Here is a 22,029-nt window from a genome sequence, read left to right as displayed (position 1 = left end):
AAAACAAATGTCCAACACAGACTTGGTGCTGTTAACTTACTCATGTTTCTGACCCCGGCGATTCCGTCTGCGTTTTTATTAATATGAATCAGTTTGGGTTGGAATGAGGATACTTGATTCGCGGCCCCGCGTGGTGGAAGGCAGGTTATTAGCTGAACCGGTCCGCATCCCACGCCGGGATCCAGGGAGTCGCAGACCGGTGTCCCGGGGCGCAGAGCGGTCGTCCGCGCGGCCCCGCCGCCGCGCTTCCACCCCGCGGCCGCCGAGGGGCGCTCAGGCTGCGCGGGTGCCGATGCGGCCGCCAGCGCCGAGTCGCCGCCGACTCGCGGATCCCCCTTCGCTCCCTCGGACGAGAAACAAAGTACACCTTTGTCATCCACCGAGAGCGTGTGCGACGGCAGCACCTCCGCCGCCCGCCGCGTGCGGGGCCCGCGGGCGCGCCTGGCCGCCTTTGGGCTGCAGCCCCCGCCCGCGTGGGCTTGGCGTGCTCGGGAGGAAGCCAGGCTGCAGGTCCGGCCGGCCTGACCTCCCTTCCACCCCGAGCACGCCACGCGGGAGGCCAGAACCGACACCAGCTCCTGCTCGGACGCAGCGCTTTGCCCCGCCCTCGCGGTGGCTTGTGCACTTCGCTTTCTGGGCATTCGGCCGGGCGGGAAGCGGGCGAGCGGGACCACCTCGCCTCCCAGGGCGTGGATGTGCGAGTACGGGCCCCAGGACTGGGCTGGGTGGGTAGGTGGGGGTCTTCAGCTCGGCCGAGCAGCCTTTGATTCGCCCGCTGCAGCCCCTACGCCTTCCCCCGAGGGCACGTCCCGAAGCGGTGCTCGGACTCCCGCCGCCGCGCGCCAGTCCCGGCCCCAGACCAGCACGCGGGGCCGAACTACAAGTCCCAGCAGGCCCCGCGCCGCGAGGGCCGGAGCGGGAGGCGTGGCCCGGCCCGGCGCCTGCGTAGTGCGGCCGCCCCGAGCCTGCGAGTACCACACCCCCGGGACAGACAGAGGGGAGGCAGAAGCATCCGAAGCATTAAAGCATCCGCGGGAGCCGGAGGGGAGGAGAATGGAGTGACAGAGCAGCGCGCAGGGTGGGGGGTGGGGGGGAAACTGTTGAGGGAGGGGGGGAGGGGGGACACAGAGGGAGGAAGAAGCGGCGGCGGCGGCTCCTCTTTGCAGAGGTGGAAACTCCGAGGGATAAGAGCAAAGAATAATGCGGTAGGCTAGGCGGGCTGCTCGCTCCCGGCTCCGGCAAGCAGCAGCAGCAGCGGCAGCACCGTCAGGCGCTGACAGCCCCGCCGGCCGGCTCCCTCGCTGACCGCCGACTGTCAATGGAGCTGGAAAACATCGTGGCCAACACGGTCTTGCTGAAAGCCAGGGAAGGTAAGAGGCAGGGCGGGTGCGTGCCTGGCGCCTTCGCCACGAGCCGGGGTATCGGGCGAGTGCGGGATGCCCGCAGTGAGTTTGGTCGGGAGCAGGGCACCTCGGAGAGTGCTCGGCAAACGCTTCACGGTTCCTGCCCTTGTGCTCTGGGAACATGGACTTGGGCAGAGAAAGGAAAACGTCACGTCGAGGTTGCAAGGATTAGGATGCTAAAAAAGATTCCCTAGTTTCCAGCTCTAACCTTACTGTGCCGTGCCTTCTCGGCAGCTGTTGAAAGGTCAGTTGGAAAGGCATTCATTCAGGAAGAGATGGGCAAACATGCAAATCAAACAGCTTTTCCGAGTTGGCCCGGGACGGTTCTGTGTGTGTGTGTGTGTGTGTGTGTGTGTGTGTGTGTGTGTGTGTGTGTTGAGGGTGGAGGGGCGGGGGGTGGAATTAGCAGAAGCCAAGTTTTTGCTTGCGCCGGCTGAGTTGATATAGGTTATTGCTGGAAACCATCCGCTGGGAATGTTTCTTAGGGAAATCCCGTCGTGTGGAAGGAAGCCTTTTAAAGGCAAAGTAAGATGTTGAGGAATTAGCCTGTTCACATAACAAGAGGATGGCTGTGCAAATCGTGTAGAAAAGAATTCATGATTTTGGGGTGATTTTGAAGACGGGGAGAGATAAGTGAATTTTTTTGGTTTATGGCTTAATTAGGAAAAGAAAGGTAAGTATGCCAGTGCTTAGATGCGTTTTGGATGCAAATCATTCGATTTTCTGCATTAGGTTGGCAGGAAATATCGTCTAAATGGAGTGGGTAAGAAGCTAAGTCGAGACCATAAACGCACTTTTTGATTCTTCCTTGAGATGGAAAGAGAGAGGGAGAGGGTGAGAGAGAAAGTGGCCCAGAAACTTAGATGCTTCCTAAAATGATTCCGTGCGGGTAAGCATACATATTTAGGAACACCTGGAATTTATGTAACATTTCTTTTGCCAAGATTTGAGCTCTGGGTGCAGCCTTTTTATGAAAAGGGAAGTGGTTTTCGCTTTCATGGGAGGAGGCTTTATTTGACACCCAAGGTCGAAAGCAGTCTCGGTAAGGTCTTGACTTCAGAAGAGTACACGGCGAGCAGTCCACGAAAACGCCCTATTTACTTCTTAATATTTTTCATTCACACACTTTGATGAATGAAGGAAGACTTTGCTGGCCAGCAGTAAAACGGTTCATGTTTATCCAGCCGATTCCATCACCTTGTGGCACTGGAGACGGTGTGTGAGTAGGTGATGCACAACTCAACAACTCATGTCGTAATGTCAGCTTCACTTGTCTCCAAAGCAGCATCTTGGAAGGTTTGCTTCGGAAACTCCAGCCGAGCTGAAAATGTGCAGGTCTGTTCTTCCCATTGCCCAGCTTTGGTGTGAACAGACTTTTAACAGAGGCTGTTCCTGGTGACTTCAGTTTCTAAAGCCCGAGTATTTTCTTTTTTCCTAACCCAACATTTTTAGCAAATTGCACTAAGAGGCTAGTGGGCTGTCTCCTGAACAGGGCAGTGAGTCCTGGAGGGGGAAAAAGCGGAGAAAACAGCCCCCGGCTCACAGCCTTTGCAGCCGCCACCTAGTGGTGGAAAGTGGTTGTACACCTGAGGGCTCGGGGGCTGGGAAAGTTTTCCCTCTCCATTCTGAAATTTTTTCCTGGGAAATCATTGGATGTGACGATACTGGAGGCTTTGCAAGTCTCACTGGTTTCTCCTTTTGCCCGGGGAATTCTGCTGCCTACATTTGCTGCTCTACACACTTATTTGCCTAGAGCTTGCTTTTTTTTTTTTTTAGCATTTGATTGCTTCTTTTAAAATGTTTTGCTTGGAGTGGGCAGAGTATTATTAATTTTCTCCCCCAGTTTGGTCTCCCCAGATTTTTTCACTGAAATGAATGCACCGCTTGGTAATTTTGTCTGTCAGGTTAACAAATTGGTTTTTTTAGAGCCTTGGAAAAGAGAGCTACAGTCTGGAGGCTTATATGGAATGACTGAATTACAGTGATTAAAAAGTTCTCAAGAATGTGCCTTTTACTTCCTTTTCCTTTTAAAGTCTTTTCAATTTCTCTTTGAGAGTTTGGTAGTCATCTCAGGGTGAGAAAATAGCTCCTGAAATTCCTTTGAAATGGAGGGGGCCTTCCCCGTAAGAATACCCTAATGAGAAAAACTAATTACTTACGTGGAAATTTCATTTTGAAATCTGCATTTCTCCCCCTCTTTCTCTTTTATGTCTAAAGAGAATCCATGATTTTAAGTGCTTCCACTTTCTTCTCACTGGGTCTTCATTAAAGATTTGAGCACGTATATTCTAATTACTGTAAAAGCTTTTAGAAATAAAAGCAATTTATTTTTCTCTTCTCAATTCTTACATAGTTGAAGTGATTCTTTTCAATTAAATAATTTTCCTAATAATCACAGTACCCACATAGTCAGAAATGAAAGTTCCAGTCAATATAATGAAAGATCTAACATAAAAATTGTAGTATCTTTAAAAATCTGAATTGTTTACAATGTTTAAAACCACTTCTTCCTTGAAGATTCTTGTGAGTGGTTATAAATGAGAAATATGGTTGGTGAATGTGAAATTGAATTTAGTTCAGTTAACAAAATGCATTGTAAACAATTTAAAATGTGGCTTTCAAGTAAAAGTCACATTTGTCCCAAACAATAGAGAAACAGGCCTTGAAGAAAGACAGACACACTTTGCAAATGCTATAAATTGTAGTTGTCTATGTTGGTGGGTAATTTGGGGGCCTATCTTTTGTTATTATTATGCATTCTCAAAGGCAGATGTCTTCTAAATTCATTGTAAGCTAAAATTCTTACCATAATAATACTTGTATAAAGTGGAAAAATGAGTATAGCGATAAGATAGAAAATCTGTAAGTGAATTAAAGTGGTTCATCATTAATAATTAGAAAACATTGGAAACAGCTTGCACCTTTGTGACTGTTTTTTGATAAGATGGAGATCTGGGTTCAAAATTTTAAACCACCCAAATGTATTTTGTTCTGGACTCAAGAGAAAGCATTAACTTGATCACTCTTAGGAACTTTAGATTACTCTCCTAAAAAATGGGTGGTTAAGGGTAAAAAAAAGAAGTTGAGACTGAATTCATGCCAATTTATGGAAATGAGCTAAGTGATTAAGCATTTAATGAAAAGAAACCCAAGACTAATTCTATCTGTCTATCTATTTACATTTCGGAATCTCAGAAAATTGGCAGGCACACTAGTGCTGAAATCATAGTAGTGAGAAAGAGTGTTTGCAGAGGGCCTTTTGTGTGTTTCCTTTTGATTTTATTGTTGCAGTAAAGGTTTTTGTGTTTTTGTCATATTCTAGTGTTTTGCCTCACTTCTTTGAACGGTGGTGAGAAGAAATTTTGTAAGGTCCCACCCTTCCTTTCTTCCCAGGGCAGTAGTAGCCGTATTTGATCAATAAAGAGGACAGAGAGGGAGTATTGACCACATTTTCCCGAACATGGTACTAGCAGGCACGACTACAGGAACTGAGAAGTCAGAAACGTCATGATTTTGCCCTTGGTCAGAATGTCGAAAATCAGAACGTGCAAGAACCTTTCACTCACATATCTCTGTAAATTTGTTGGCCTGGATCTTCCCAGTGATTAAGATTGGAGACCCGGAAAGAGGTGACCGCAGAGGCTGGGAAGGCAGGGGAGGGAAGGGGGTTTGCATGCAGCCAGCCTGCTGGGACAGACTCAGCATTCCACAGCAAGGCTGAAAGCCCTTCCCTCTTTTCCTTGCACCCCTAGTTCATGATGACAAAACCGAAATGTCGTTATTAGAACACTAGAATGTCTCTGAAGCCTGCAGCCCTTTTAACTGCTATCGGCAGGCATACTTAATCCAGCCCCGTGGCTGCTTCTGCCCTAAAGCTTCTCCGTACAGAAGAGCAGCAGTTTTTGCATCCTGGGCTCGGGCAGCTCATCATGTGTTAAAGCTGCTGGGCCTATTAAGTACAATGCCATCATTAAACAAAACTGCCTTTTACTTTTTCTGAGTTTCTTTTCAGTACTGACAACTTGGAGGTGGAGAAACCAAAAGCAAATGGTTTCAAGAGGCTTTGCTTTCTTACAGAAAGGTTTCAAATGATGCTTTTAATTAATCTAGCTGCCGGTTTTTAAAACCATCAGATAAATGCCCTCAAGACTCTCATCTTTCAATAGCTTAGCTGCTTCTTGTCAGATTCTAAACTCCAGAAAGCTTGATTCTTCCACTCCCCAGATTAATCCTTGTTTAAATTATGTCTTCAGCAGCCATAACTCTTGTAGTGGCTTGCTAAATGATACCCTTTGGGTGTGGGCCGAAGACTTCAATAACATCCGAGTGACTTTCAGGAAAGAGCTCAGTGCAGGACTAAACTGACCTTTCCCAAGGGCCGTTCAACCCAGATCTGGGATCTCACAGTCTTCTGATGAAATGGTTTCAGGACTTCGGTCAATATTTAAAGTTAATAATTTGTTGCCAGTATATTTGTGGCTCATGGTAAAGCATTATAATATCTTGACATTTTTTAAATAAACAAATCTTATGGTTACAAAAAGATCTTACTACAATAGATGATACAATTCTAGGTGAAACTTGAGAAGGTGATAGAAAGTGACTAAAAACAGGTGACACATAGAAAAGGAAAGGGAATTTCTTCAGTCTTACAACCCCTGGCCCCCACACCTCACTTCAAAATAGAATAGTGAAGATAAAGGGTTTTAAGATGTGATTTTTAAATGATTAAAAATAGATTATGTGGGCCTAAGTAATAGGAATGATTTTTACTTTGAAACACATGCTGTTTCATTTCAGTGGAAAATTTTATTTTAAAATACCCTCAATACTGAAAAGATTTTAATCCATAAAGCTTCTTAAAATTTTATCTTTTGGGGATAAAGACAATATTGTTGGATTTAATACCATCCAGACAGTGGGGGAAGCACCCCATTTGGTATAAATCGTGCTTACTTTTTTACAAAGCAAAAATTCTTTATTAACAGCAAATATTTGAACAGTTATTCCTGTTACCTTTTAAAGAGAAAGCAGTTCTGTCCTGTCTAGACTTTGCCCCCTCCCCCAGTTTCTTGTCTTGTGAAAACCATTTTTAAATTGTCTGTTGAAATTCTTACAAGGCTCAAATCATTCATTCATTCATTCAGCATTTGATTGTTGAAGGACCCTGTGGGAGGTGACATTGTGGATGTTAGCCTTGGAGAGGCGCAGCTGGAGGTGGGTGAAGAGATGGAATTGGACATCATCATTAACTTCTTAGGCTTTTAAACTGATAAATCAGATCTGAGTAGAACCTGATTTTCCCTCCAAGGAGCTGAAGCTGATTGTGGTATAACCTGCTTAGCTGGAAACTTGGTTGACTCTGCTGTGCCTAGAACTTGGACACTAGCCTGCGGGACCAAAACATGATTTAAGGATAACTCAGAGGTCATATTTGAGGGATAGGCTCGAATCTGGAAGACAACTGCTAATTTTCCAAGACGAGTGTTTTTATGAAGGTCAGTTCCTACAAGTGGAAACCACTTAAAACTATCGCAAGAGGTCCCTTTGGTTGCGTAATGAGAAGATCCAAGAAGAAACTGGTGTACAGAGGTGTCTTTCAGGTAACACACTGGTGGTCTTCCTAGGGCAGCAGCCTGGGAGGAACCGATGGACCACTGTTCTGCAGTAAAGATGGTGGAGGCTGCCTTCCTTTCTGGATTTTTCTTGGGATTTCTTGGGTTTGAGCATGTCCTCTGGTAGAGCCTGTCACCTGTAATGACCTGAAAATGTTCAAGTGTCTGTCTAGTCCTCTGAAGATGCACCCTCCCACATGATAGCTACTGGCTGCGTGTGGCTGTTTATATTTAAATTAATTAAAGTGAGGGACTTCCCTGGTGGCCCAGTGGGTAAGACTTGGAGCTCCCAATGCAGGGGGCCCCCGGTTCGATTCTAGGTCCAGGAACTCGATCCTATGTGCCAAAACTAAAGAGCCCGAGTGCTGCAACTAAGACCTGGCACAGCCAAATAAATATTTTTTAAAATTAATTAAAGTGAAACATTCCATTCCTTAAGCGTGCCAGCCACGTTTCAAGTGCTCAGCAGTCACAAGGGGCCGGTGGCTACCCTTCTGGATGGTGCAGAAGTGGAGTATCCCTGGCTCTGCAGAAAGTTCCTTGGACATAACTTCTAGGGTTCTACACACATTGAGTTAAATGAGGGTGAGAACCTCATAACTTCTGACATGAAAATTGGGAGAAGGTAAGGGGGGGGTGGGGGGAGGAGGTGAGAAACAAAGGACTGGGGGGCAGGGGGCTGGGAGATTGGAGATTAGGACTGAGTCTTAATCAGAGAAAAACGCAGTTCAAGGGCAATCGTAGATATTGGTGGTAGTAATAAGCCACTCATATTTCTCACCTCCCCCACCTTTTTTTGTATCTTTTTGGGAAATTGGCCTCTATTGAGCAACTGACTGTCCTGATTCAAATTAAGTGTGTATTACAGGCTTCCCTGGTGGCACTAGTGGTAAAGAACCTGCTTGCCAGTTCAGGAGACTTGTATAAGAGTCGTGGGTTCGATCCCTGGGTTGGGAAGATCCCCTGGAGGAGAGCATGGCAACCCACTCCAGTACTCTTGCCTGGAGAATCCCATGGACAGAGGAGCCTGGCAGGCTACAGTCCATAAGGTCACACAGAGTCGGACATGACTGAAGCGACTTAGCATGCATGCAGATTCCCACAGGGCCCCATGTTCCTCCTAGAAACTCCTGAGGTGAGGATATTTTAAAATCATTTTTTTAATTAAAAAAAAAAAAGTGTGTACTGTAAATCCACAGAAAGAAGGAAAAAAAACCCCCACTTTCTATTTACTTCAAAAAAGGTGGTCTAAAATGAACAGGACGATTGATAAAAACAATTTTAAGAGTTTCCATTTCTTTTGAACAGGACAGATTGCAAGAAGATCATGGAGAAAGATGTCAAAAACACACTGTTCTTGTATCCACTTTAAAATGATTTCTCCTTAAAAACTTTTCCTGCGAGATTTGAAACATTTTAAGGACAACGCTGTTAGAACACACTTAAAAAGCAGCATGATTAGTTGAAACAATAAAACAGCTCGCTGCTGTTCTTGGGGTCAGAAGCAAAGAATAGCTATCTGAAGTTGTGCCAAAGAGTCAACTGGTAACCTCCTCCTGACAGAAGTCAGTAATAAATTAGGCTAATTTCCACTGGGCCTGTTTTGTCTCTAGGAATCTGTAGCCTGTGGAGTATCAGTATTTTTTTTTTTTTTTTAAGGCAATGATGAAATAAACCTCCAAGGACAACCTCCGGGACCTGTGCAGAAAGTAAAAGAAACTGAGATAAACAGATACGAACATTCCTGGGTTGGGAAGTGGCCACAGAGGCCCACGGGGGTCCAGGGCCTGGGCTGCCCCAAGCCTTCCCAGGGGGTTTCCTCAGCTGTTCTCCACTTTCCACAATAGAAATCACCCCTGTTTATCAGACGGGGAAAGTGAGATAGCAGAAAGGGGCTCACTTGTCCAAGGTTACTTGAAATGTGGACTTTCCTGGAGAAGCCCTCCAAAATCCTTTAACGTTCCCAAAGAAATCTTTCCCTTCCCTTATAATCATATTAATATAAGCCCCAAACTCCCACAGAAACCAAAACCCCCCAGACCAAACCCATTTCTCAGGGCGGTATGGTTTCTAAATGTAAATGCTCTGAGGTTGCCATTGTGGGCAAGAAAGAGTTTCTAACAGATTTCCTGGGGAAAGGGGCAAAATGGGAATCTCACTGCCCTCCCAGACCCTGATTTCAGCTAAATTGAGAGCAGTTGGAGGATGTAATTCCTACTAGGTTCTGAATGACTACCATAAGGTGAGTCCTCACAGTCAGCGTTTCCATTTTAAAAGTAGAACTGTTGGGACTTCCCCAGTGGTCCAGCAGTTAAGACTCCATGCTCCCAAGACAGGGGGCCTGAATTTGATCTCTAGTCCACGAAGATTCCAGATGCTTCAGGGCAACTAAGTCCGTGTGCCACAACTACTGAGCCGGTGTGCTGCAACTTAAAAGATCCTGTTTGTGGCAATGAAAATCTCACCTGCCACAACTGAGAGCTGGCACAGCCAAATAAATAAATAAATAAAAGTGATGATTTAAAGAAGCAAAAAATAGAACTCTTTATCAATGCAAATGAATCTGTGATTGGCAGGGATGGGGTCGGGGAGGGGACAAATAACATACATGCCCGTGCGTGTGTGCACACGTGGCTGCAATTCTTTCTGAAGCCGCATCACCTGTGTTCTACCCGCGTTCCCCACACCCTCATGCATACCTGCACAGCCGAAGAGCAAGGCCAGTCAGCCTCTTGGCGTTCTTTGTCCTCCTGGCAGGGCTTGGGGAGAATCTTGAGTAGCCAAAGAATTGCCCCCGAAGGACAGGAGCTTAAAGGAGATGGACGGTAGTAGCCACACGTCAGTGGCAGCAGCCCTCTCCTTGGCAGGGCCAGGTGTGAGCACCCAGTATGTGCAGGCCATACCTGCCCCGAGCCCTGCTTCCCTTGGTGCCTGCTGCCCCTTGGGATATCCATGTCCCATAGCACCTCTCTCTGATGGTGACACCTTAGGTATATGCTCAGCTCTCTGCAACTCTTCTTTACTAATAAAAAAAGTAGAAGGACTTCCCTGGTGGTCCGGTGGCTAGAATCCAGGTTCGATCCCTGGTCAGGGAACCGGAGCGCAGGTGTCTCAACTAAAGAGGTCAGGTGGCAAATAAATGTTAAAAAAGAGAAAAAGTAGGGGGCTGGGGTGGGGGAGGGGGAAACCTACTGGAGTGATTTCCCTGCCACATCGCGGGGCACACCCCTTCTCCCTCCCAAAGAGAGTGTGAAGCAGCTTTTTCCCCAGAAAATCTCTCTTGGGGTTAACCTTTTCAATGTTTCAGGGGTAACCGTATGGGTATTTGCGTTTAGAAACCAGAACATGTGTGTGCGCATGCCTTTTGCATTAATTTAGCAACTTTTCAAGGCTCTTTGGGAGCTGAGAGTCTCTTGGGGGTTGCTGTCTTGATGGAGAGGAGACAGAGGGATGTCACTAGCCCCCTAATGAGGGGACAGGAAGTCAAGCCTTTGATCTGCTCCTGCAGAGAAGGTGAAGCTCTGAACTTAACCACTGCAGGAAAGGAAGTGGGGGGTGAAGGATAGAGTGACTCAGCTACAGGGTAGAGAAAACCCAGCCAGTGTAATTGGTCTGCATATCTGATAAAAGGCCTTATGAAACCTCATTTGAAATGGAATTCCATCTTGGCGCGGGTCTTAGCACCACTTGTGAAATGGAAACAAGCTGGAGAAGGTCAACAAACGGGCCATGGAAAACAGCTCTCCCATGGCTTCTGCTCCATCTTAACGTCTGTTCAGACACTCAGGAAGAGCTCCTTGGTATTCTTAGATAACATCCCCTGAGAAGGAACCCCAGGCTCTAGAAAAGTAAGGGGTTTTTGTTGTTTAGTCGCTAAGTCAATGTCTGACTCTTGAGACCCCATGGACTGTATGTAGCCTGCCGAGCCCCTCTGTCCATAGGATTTCCCAGGCAAGAATACTGGAATGGGTTGCCATTTTCTCCTCCAGGGGATCTTCCTGACCCAGGGATCGAACCTGTGTCTCCTGCATTGCAGGTGGATTCTTTACCACTGAGCCACCAGGAAATCCCAAAATAGGGAGTCGGGTGCGGACAGAGAATTGGGCTACAGGCTTGAATGCAAAGATGTCTCAAGATCCCATTTTTCTCAAGCTGAGGGCTATTGTGGGTTGATGCCACTTAAGCCTACAGTCACAGATTAAGGAGGCTGTCAGTCAGATGAGTGTGTACCTGCAACATAGGTGTCCAACTAACCTTGATCTGGGAATGATTGATTAATGCTATGTTTGTTACGTGGAGGAGGGGAAGAGCCAAGAAAATAAGGTCCTCAAGAAGTGGCCTTGGGGGACTTCCCTGGTGGTCCAGTGGCTAAGACTCTGAGTTCTCAATGCAGGGGGCTCAGGTTCCATCCCAGCTCCCATGCTGCAGCTAAAGATCCTACATGTCGCAACTAAAATAAGATTTTGCATGCTGCAACAAAGAAGGAAGAAACGGAGTGCTGCCGCTAAGACCTGGTGTAGCCAAATAAATAAAAAATAAATGTTAAAAAAGAAAGAAGTGGTCTTCATGTCACAGTAGATGGCAAATTAGGAGATGATTCAACATGGTTAAGAAAGATTAACTAAAGGTATAGGGCAAATTGGAAAATGTTTTCCAAATGTTTGTCTTAACTGTGAAAAATGTCTGGCAGACTTCCCCACCCCCACCCCCAATTTGGAAGTGGTTTGTTTTACTTGTTTTGGAAGAAATAAATATTTGCATTAGTCCAAACATTCGGGGCAAACAGTTTGCCCCAACTCTGAAGGCTCTGTGTGGGTCGAAGATGTTTCAAGCTGATAGCACTCATACCTTTTTTGGCTAAATCGGAGGTAGCTTAAGACACGATCCTCACATGCTTTTCACATCACTGCTAGAACAACGCTGAGCAAATGGAAAGAAAATAGGAAGCCAAACATTGCTTCTTCCAGATCCTGGGATGGCTGATGACCGACCTGGCATTTGAAGGATAGAATCGTTATAGAAAAATGGCCTCTTTGCTCAGGGCAAAGAGGCTGGATCCAATTAAGACAAGGAAAATGTATGTTCGCTCAGAGAAAAAAATGTCCAAACAGTCAATCCTGTAATCCTCTCTGGAGAGGAAGGGGCCGTGATGATGGGGCTTTATGGACGAGCCAAACCCTGTGCTATATAATAATTAGTAACCATTGCTTATTCTGCCACACACTCGTTCCCTAAACCACTAACCATTGCTTGGGATGGACTGCATGCACCAGGCCTAGATATTTGCCCCAGATGACTTCCCATCAGTAGTATCCAATTAGAGGGGTTTTTAAAGTTAAAGCTTAATTTCTTATAACATAGAGCAGGATGCAAATTAAAGAAGGACAAACCTGGTTTCCTCGACGTTTCCCTGGGTGACTAAGGTGAGGGCTGGTCTTCCGGTTCCCTTCAGTTTACTATCAGGTGGCTAACTGCTTTATATCCTACTGCCTGGTACTCTCGCTAGTCTTTTTGGGCGGCTTACAAACGTTTCAGGAATGCCTGTGAGGGGGTCGAGCATTTGAGAGGCCTAATCAGAGAAGTGGACTTATGTCTGCTTATAATTTCATTCTCCCATGGTGGGCCTTTGCTTTCTAATTGTCTGCCGTAAGCAGAGAGCTTGGGGGAATCCCTGCAAGCAGAATTCCCAGCGGAATAACCCGAGGTTGCTCCTGCATCTTCCCTAGTGTCATAAATCCAATATTTAGTTAAGTCCCACCGTGTGCGGGGCCCCATGCTAGGCTCTGAACGGAGGATGAGAAACAATGGAGTTAACATTTCTTTCTTTTTAAATAAAGGTAGTTTTGTTTTAATTTTATTTACCTTTTTGGCCACCCTGCACGACTTTGGGACTAGTTTCCCAACCAGGGATCAAACCAGCGCCCACAGCAGTGAAAGCGTGGAGTCCTAACCACTGGAGCACCAGGGAATCCCCCTTGCTTCTAGCGGAATCATTTAGGAATTATACAATCCTTTGTACCCATGGTTTCATTGACTCTCTACAGTCCTGTGAGATGTGTTTTATTCTTCCCTGTATTATAGATAAAGAATCAAAGGCTAAGAGAGGTAAATGCCTTTTCCTGGTGCATTCTGCTAGTTGCACAGCCCGGACCCAGTGCAAAACCCAGTCTCCACTCTGATAGTCTTTCTGCTCCATCACAGCTGCTGCCCTCAATAATCTTACCAGCTAATAGGAGAATGTACTAACATGTATGTAAAATAGTCAGTGTGGCACTGTGACTCATAGTTCAGTCTGAATCATTCTACCTAATTTGAAGGCTTTCAAACATTTGCACAGACAGTGTATGCTGTGTGTGTGTGTGTGCATAGTCGCGCCATCGACTCTGACTCTTTGCGACCCCATGGACTGTACTCTGCCAGGCTCCTCTGTCCATGGAATTTTCCAGGCAAGGATGCTGGAACAGGTTGCCATTTCCTACTCCAGGGGATCTTCCCGACTCAGGGATGGAACCCGTGTCTCCTGCCTTGCAGGTGGGTTCTTTACCAATGAGCTGCCTGGGAAGCTCCTGCACAGACAGTACTTGCTTGCTAGAGAAAATGCAAAGAACAACGCAGAACATCAAGAAGGAAGTAAAAATCTCCCTCCTCCCTTGTGCCCCTGCTACCTGTCCCACCCCTCAGAGATAGTTACTATCAGCATTCCGGTGGACGTTTTCCCCCGATCTCTATGTATCCGCACGTATGGACATACAGGTACACTTGACACCAGTGGGATCTTGGTATACACGTGCTTCTGCAGCTGTTTTCGGTCAACAGTAAGTTGTAGTGCCTTCCCATATCTGTGTTTATAGTTTCCCATGAGATGGAGGGGTGTAAGGAAAAATTGTGAAAGACTCTGGAAATGGAGTGTCATGGAATGCTGGGCGTTTTCTAAGAGACCTTTAAGGGTTATTTTGTTGTAAACGCGTCTATGTCTTTGGTTGTTTTGGAGTAGTTTAAATGATGTATTTAACCAAGACATTAACTATAAAGAAGGCATTGGAGAAGACCCTGATGCTCGGAAAGATTGAGGGCAGGAGAAGAAGGGAACGACAGAGGATGAGATGGTTGGATGGCATCACTGACTCAATGGACATGAGTCTGAGCAAACTCCAGGAGATAGTGAAGGACAGGGAAGCCTGGCATGCTGCAGCCCATGGAGTCACAAAGAGTTGTACACGACTTAGCAACTGAACAACAGCAACAATTTAGGTTTTCCAGTTTTTCAATGTATTGTAAACAGTGTGGGACTATTCTACTCATTGGATAACATCATTATATACTTAAACACTTAGTTCCCCCCACCCACATGGTGGTATCTGTCTAATAGGGCTTCCCACCACCCCATCCCTCACCCCCTACTTTGGAAAGAATAGTGATATTTTCTGAAATGGAGTTAAGTGACCCTAGGGATGTACACAGCACATTTTCTTACGAGGAAGAAACATGATATACATGAGGACATGTGATGAGACATTTTTGAAACCTTTAGGATTTAACACCCCCATGTGAGTGTTCAGTCATGTTTTCTATGGTATTCAAAGCTTCAGTTAGGGAAATAAGTTTGGGCAAAGACTGACTTGGCAACAACTTTGTAATTGCTCCTGGGTTTTGCATGTGTGAATCAGCAGGGAACACAGGCTCAGATAAGGGCCCATATTTCTTTTGCTCTTTTTTTCTTGGCGTCACTGCAAGGCTTGTGGGATCTTGGTACCCCAACCAGGGGTCAAACCTGGGCCCCTGACAGTGGAATTGAGGAGTCCTAACCACTGGTCTGCCAGGGAATTCTCATGTATTTCTCTCTTTTGCTCATCACCACCAGCCAGCCTTGGCAGCCATTATTATTGTTATCTCAGGTTGAGAAAAAGTAAGCTCAGAGAGGTGATGTGATTTTCCAAAGTCACACGGCAAGGACCCACTTCTCCCCATTCTTCCTCTGGTGCTAACTCACTGCATCTTTCCCCATCTTTAAGGACTTCCATGTTTGTTGTATGTTGAGTAACTCGAGGGAGGCATCTGAACTTGGGGTTCAGAGTTCGTTGTTCAGAGGAAGTAGATTTATAACTGTATTTTGGGGAAGGGGGGGCACCGTTTCCTAATTCTTTCAAAGGGGCTGTTGATTCCACATAATGTCCTTTGCCTCCTATCACTTAACTGGTAGGGCTTTCTCCTCTGGGGACTCCTGCAGATTCTTCTGTTGGTAACTGCTTTGACTGCAGGTTTGCATATGATTTACCTGGGTGAAGGTTCTGTGGGTCCCACCTGGAGACTCCAGAGCGCAAATAAAAACAGTACGAAAGAGAACAAGTCCTGGCCCTGCCCACCCTAGTCTATCTCCTTCTGAGATAAGCTTGGCTACAGAGCAAAGTCCAAATACTGGGTCCTCAGTATTTTTGTAGCAGTTGGAGGAGAGAGTGGCATTTTCTTCCGGGAAGCATTTGAGGATGTATTGACTCATCTGCCTCGGGGCTTACCGCGCCTGGAAGCCCAAGGGGAAGGAGAAAGGCTGTCCCTTAATTGGATGATGTCTTCACAGGGCCGTGGGCTCCCTGGCATCTGCAGGAAGGAGCTCCACCACCAGAGCCCGCTCCTCCCTTCCCCAGAGGAAGGGCCTCAGGACCAAAGGAAGCCCCGTGGACACCCAGGGCAGGGCCAGCGTGGAAGCAGCCTTCAGAGTAGGACCCGAGGGTGCTCCCCCATGGCAGCTGGGCTCTCATACTGATTCCCAGGCGGCATGAACTCCCCAGGCCACTCAGGGCTGCAAAGGACCACAACATGGGCGGCTTAGAACCGCAGTTTATTGTCTCACAGTTCTGGCGGCCAAAATCAAGTTGTGGGCAGGCCACGCGCCCTCGGAAGGTGCTGGGGAAAGAGATTTTCCAGACCTCGCTTCTGGTAGCCTCCAGCGTTCCTTAGCTTGTAGATGGCAGACTTCCTCTGACTGTGTCTCTCCAGGCGGTTTTCCCTCTGTACTTGTCTGTCTCTGGGTCCAAACTTCTCCCTGCTATAAGGAAACCAGCCTTACTTTTTTTTTTTTTTAACACGCTGATTATTTTTTTAAATTAATTTTTATTGACATCAGTCTTACTAGATTGAGGGCCACCCTAGTGACCTCATTTTAACTTAATTACCTCTATAAAGACCCTGTTTCCAAAAAGGTCACATTCTGAGGGTTATGACTTCCACATATCTTTTTTTGGTGGGGGGGCGGGAGAGCAGACACAATGCAGCCCATAACATCGAGCTCTGCTCACGATATTCTGAATCAGAAGCTCATGGCAAGCACCTGAGAAGCTGTATTTTAGAAACTCCCGAGGATCAGCCAGGTGTGAGGACCACCACTCCGATGGGCCTTAGAGCCTGTAATACAAAGTGAAGTAAGTCAGAAAGAGAAAACAAATATCGTATATTAATGCACGTATGTGAAATCCAGAGAAAGGGTACAGATGAACCTAGTTCCAGGGCAGGAATAGAGACCAGACAGAGAGAACAGAGGTGTAGACATAGGCGGGGAAGGGGAGGGTGGGGTGAACTGGGAGACTGGGATTGACATATATACAGTATCATATGTAAAATTTAGAGCAGTAAAGCGCAGGAAGCTCAGCTCAGTGCTCTGTGATGACCTAGAGGGGTGGGAGAGACTTCCAGGAGGGAGGGGATATATGTATACATATGGCTGATTCACTTAGTTGTACAGCAGAAACTAATATAACAATGTTAGCTATTATAGTCCAATAAAAAATAATAAAAAAATAAAAGTTTTCTCACTCTCTTTGGAGATGATCTTGGAGACTCAGCTCCAGCCTGGCTCCCTAGATAGGACCCTCTGCTACTTCCCTCACAGTAGGTCTCTCCCCTCTGCTCACATCTTTTAGTGTTGGGGAACTCATATCTTCTGTCCAGCTGGATTTTAAATATGTATATATATATATATATATATTAGATAGGCTTTTTGCTTCACCCATTGAACTGCAAATTCCTTGAGAGCAGGGATGAGGGATTTTTCTCTCCTTGTATCTCCCTGGCCTCATCAAATGTTAATGGTAAACTGAAGTCTGCGGTTCAAGCCCCGAAATGCCTGGTGCAGGGCTGACCCACCAAGTCCTGGTTCTGCTTTGGCAGCATCGGTCAATAGAATCAGCGGACTGCCTTGCTGAGGGGGCCCTCCTGATGCTTAAACACAGCTGGGATGCCTGCTGTAGAACTGGCACCAGAACTTAAGTCTCTAGATTCCCAGGTCTCTGCTTTCCTTGTGCGTCACCTTCAAGGAACAGACACGTTCAGCCAGGGGTCAGAATCTTTTAGCACATGGGGCTGCTGTGTTGCTCGTACCTGGCACAGCTCAGGGAAAAGCCGTTTCATAAATTCCTAGAGGCGGCGTTGAGACATCTACTTTTTTGCTTTTCAAGGTAATGTGGTATCTTCTCTTGCTGTTAAGTGCACCACGTCAAGATGTGCCATTTCTGTTGAAAGCGCAATTAAGGCTTCTAGTGACAAGGTTTCCCAAGTAGCACTAGTTGTAAAGAACCTGCCCACCAATGCAGGAGACGAAAGAGTCATGGGTTCGATCCCTGGGTCAGGAAGATCCTCTGGAGGAGGGCACGGCAACCCACTCCAGTATTCTTGCTTGGAGAATCCCATGGACAGAGGAGCCTGGTAGGCTACAGTCCATGGGGTTGCAAAGAGTTGGACATAATCGAAGTGACTTTTCACACAGTGAAAAGGTTGAAGGGGAGGGAGATATGCCACTGATCCACTGGCTGTGTGAGCTTAGACTCACTGCTTGACCTCTCTGAGCCAAACTTTCCTCAGCTGTTTAAATGCATACCTTAGCCCACATGAATTCTGGAGCTCTTCTCACCCTTCAAATGTTGAGAATTTGCTGGTGCAAAGTCCACTGATAACAATTCATCTGTGGTTACTTCATAATAAGATTTGATGTTAATTTGAAGAGCAGGCATTACACATTAAAATGAAAATTACCCTAAGGAAAGAATTGGAGCTGGGAGGGGTTATGTGTGTAATAGAAACAAACAGGAAAAAAAAAAAAAAAAAAACCCCAAAACCCCAAATCCGTCGCTGCTAATTTAACTGAAGCCTGCAATCTAAGAAAGGCAAATGCATGATTCTAGTGTTTTCTTTAGTGGATTATAGAAAGGAAAATTAAATCAAAAGTAAAAAATAAACAGTTTGATTGTTCTGCACTGCATTATCTTAATAAACAGTCTTCTTGGAAAGTTTAAAAAGAGACAGTGCTCTGTCTGGTCAAAGAAAAAAAAAACCAAAAACCAGTAAGGAAATCGTGTTGAGAAAATATAGGAGTTTTCCAGCTAGGCATTAGCAATGTGAACATTTTCATGTGGACTTGGTGGCATCCCTCAGAGAGTCAGAGAGATTTACTGGCATTGCCTGCTTTTCAGGACTCTAGTTGGGGACACTGTTGTCACCCACAGGGAAAGAGGTTAGAGATGGGAATGGGAGCTGCCAGGCACTGTTGTCAGTTTCCTGGCAAATCCTGACCCGCTTCTTTATTCCCCTGCAACATCCTGTCTAGACATCTGCCTTAGCTTGGCTGGTGACACAGATTTCATAGACGAGCATGATGTTGAGAGGGCTGGTGGTCCTCTTCTGTGTAAGGTTCCTACAGCTGGAATCGGTACAAGGTGGAGACTGGTAATTTGGCTTCTGTCCTTGCTTTGTTGATAGTTCATCTGAGGTCACAAAGCTAATAATGTAGCCTTTCTGTATCTTTATCATCACGTGGGGATAATGCCCTAAAGATTACAGAGACCAAAGAAAGAATATAAATAGAATACAAAGTTCAGATACAGACCCAAGTATATGCAAACATTTAGTATATAATAAAGGATGCATTCAAATCAATGGAAAAAGAACAGCTTACTCAGGAAACGGTGTTGAGATAACTAGCTAACCAGTCATTGGGGAAGGCATGTTAGATGCCAGCAAGACTGGTATTTCCCTCCCCAATTCTGATTTGAAAAAAATCCTAAGGAATGACTCCACGGGCCTGCTTTCTGTCAGTGGATTGCTCTGGAACAATTAACATTAATCACAGGCATCAGTTCTTAGAATCTTAGGTTGCCGGCCACGGAGGTAAAGTCCTAAGAACATGGTGGCTCCAAAGAGAATGGGGGTTATTAGTGGGGAGGTTACTTCTAGGGGGAATAAAAAGGGTACTGGTCAGATAGGTGGTATGTAGGATTCACTCTACAAGAAAATAGTCTCAATCTTACTAGTAAGCAGAATCTTATTTATATGCACATAATCTTAGCGTGGCAAAATTTTTAAGCATTGATAATGCCTCTTTAAGGAAATGTGGGTAAATAAGTTCTTTCAAACATGATACTTCCACTACTGATAGGAGTATAAATTAATAAGTCTTTCTTAAGGACAGCTTGGGATACATACATATATAAATTGTGTAACCCTTGGCCTTGAAATTCTATTTCTAAATTATTTTCTTAGGGACTTCCCTGGCCGTCCAGTGGTTGGGACTTCCCCTGACGATCCAGTGGTTAGGACTCTGTGCTTTCAATGGAGGGGGTGCAGATTCAATCCCTCGTTGGGGAACTAAGATTCTGCATGCCACGTGGCATGGTCAAAAAAATGTTTAAAAATTTTAAAAGTTATTTTCTTCAGAAAAAGAAATCAATGTACAAGTGCTTTGCAGGTGGTCATTCAGTAGAGGGTGTTTACAATAGAAATTGGAAACAATTTCAGTGACCTTCAGTAGAGGCTTGATGAAATGGATTTTGGTGTATTCAAAAAATGGACTCACATTCAACCCTGAAGAAATTATGGATATTTATTCTTACTGACACAGCGAGATGATCATAACACAGTGAATGGAAGTTAGGAAAACCTGGATTTTGTATAGTGTGCATCCATTATATTTAGAAAAATAAAGGCATTTCCATTTGGGGGTGGGGAATGACAATTTGTGCCTTGTAAGGCCATTTGTTGGGAACATAAATAAAATCCGTAAAAAAAATAAACATGCCAGGCCCTCTGGCTCTCACCAAGGGTTGTCCTTCTTAGCATTTCACCATGGTAGTCATAAGATTATTCTAGCCATCTTGCCCAAATGATTCTAGAAATTTCTCCTTTTGGACCCATCTGTTGGCTGACTGACTAGCTGGATTGAATCTTTGAATAAATGCCTTAGTGCATCTAGTACCCTTTTTTTTGACTCTGCTGGGTGGAGAAACATCTTTGTCTTTCAAATGTGAATTTGATTTTTTTGGAAAAGCTTACATTTTATTGTAGGTTTGGTTTGTAAGGCAAGCAGCCCCTCTGGGTAGGGATTTCGGAGGTTGGGCGTAGGAGGCAAGAGTGGAGAACGGGACTCTTCTCAGTATACTGGGCAGGGTTGTTGTTGCTGTTGTTCAGTCTCAAGTCATGTCCGACTCTTTGCAACCCCAAGGATTGCGTCACCCCAGGCTTCCCTGTCCTCCACTATGTCCCGGAGTTTGCTCAAACTCGTGTCCTTTGAGTCAGTGATGCTATCCAACCATCTTGTCCTCTGTCGTCCCCTTCTCCTCCTGCCTTCAATCTTTGCCAGCATCAGAGTCTTTTCCAATGAGTCAGCTCTTTGCATCAGGTGGCCAAAGAATTGGAGCTTTAGCTTCAGCATCAGTCCTTCCAATGAGTATTCAGGGTTGATTTCCTTTTCCTTCCAGGGCACTTGCTTTGTTTGGCTGTGTTCTTTGGGACATGTGGGTGCTGTATGTTTCCTTCAACAGCAACCACCACCATTAGCTTAATTTATCCTCATGTGGCAGTTAGTGGGGTGTGAGCCCTTGGATTCTTGTGTGACAAGTTGGGAAATTGATAAAGAGACACTGTGACTCTCTGGAATCTTGTAACTAGGGATGTGTGCCTGGGACTGGGGTCCTGTAAGCTTTATCAAGTGAACCAATGAACAGCTAATGACAGGAATACTTTGGGATGCACACAGTTGGAGTCAGTTTCACTGGTATGATTCCAGCACCTCCTAGGTGTGTAAGGCCAGGTGATATGCTTTAGGAATGTAAAGACGAAAGAGACAGCTTTCTGTTTCAGGAAGCTCTAGGATAGTTGGGGAAGGACAGGTATGTGACCAACTACATTACAAGGTAGAACATATGTACAAAGTTGGTCTTGATGGGGACATTCAGTAAAGGCTTCACCGAGAGTTGGTGTTTGGGCTGGACCACGGAGGTTGGTGGTTGACAGTGTGAAGCCATCATTTACAGAGCCCCTGCTGAATGTCAGGCTCTGTAAAGGAAGTGGGCTTCTCGAGTGGCTCAGCAGTAAATAATCCGCCTGCCATGCAGGGGACATGGGTTCCATCCCTGGATCAAGAGGATCCCCTGGAGAAGGAAATGGTGAACCACTCCAGTATTCTCACCCGGAGAATCTCATGGACAGAGGAGCCTGGTGGGTTGCAGTCCATGGGGTCACAAAGAGTCAGACACTTAGCCTGACCCTATAAGTTCAGTTCAGTTCATTCACTCAGTGGTGTCTGACTCTTTGCGACCCCATGGACTGCAGCACGCCAGGCCTCCCTGTCCACCACCAGCTCCCAGAGTTTACTCAAACTCATGTCCACTGAGTTGGTGATGCCATCCAACCATCTCATCCTCTGTCATCCCCTTCTCCTCCCACCTTCAATCTTTCCCAGCATCAGGATCTTTTCCAGTGAGTCAGTTCTTTGCATCAGGTAGCCAAAGTATTGGAGTTTCAGCTTCAACATCAGTCCTTCCAATGAATATTCAGGACTGATTTCCTTTAGGATGGACTGGTTGGATCTCCATGGACCACAGCCTTGTCTAACTCAATGAAACTATGAGCCATGCCGTGTAGGGCCACCCAAGACGGACAGGTCATGGTGGAGAGTTCTGACAAAATGTGGTCCACTGGAGAAGGGAATGGCAAACCACTTCAGTATTCTTGCCTTGGGAACCCCATGA

General features: G+C 45.9%; 1 protein-coding gene across 2 annotated transcripts in view; it reads left to right on the top strand.

Moving 5' to 3' along the window:
* Positions 1 to 1,120: 1,120 nt before the first annotated feature.
* The window catches only part of GRK5 (G protein-coupled receptor kinase 5), a 226,746-nt gene continuing 205,837 nt past the window's right edge, over positions 1,121 to 22,029 (top strand). For both annotated transcript variants that reach the window (XM_081536227.1, XM_081536217.1), the window contains exon 1: positions 1,121 to 1,370. In XM_081536227.1, the coding sequence (XP_081392353.1) occupies positions 1,319 to 1,370 (52 nt within the window). In that variant the 5' untranslated portion in view covers positions 1,121 to 1,318. The remainder of the gene's footprint in view (positions 1,371 to 22,029) is intronic.

This window comes from Giraffa tippelskirchi, chromosome 2 (genome assembly GCF_054371585.1).
Source record: "Giraffa tippelskirchi isolate mGirTip1 chromosome 2, T2T-mGirTip1v1.2.pri, whole genome shotgun sequence".
NCBI classification, from domain to species: domain Eukaryota; kingdom Metazoa; phylum Chordata; class Mammalia; order Artiodactyla; family Giraffidae; genus Giraffa; species Giraffa tippelskirchi.
This window is presented reverse-complemented; position numbering and strand designations above follow the sequence as displayed.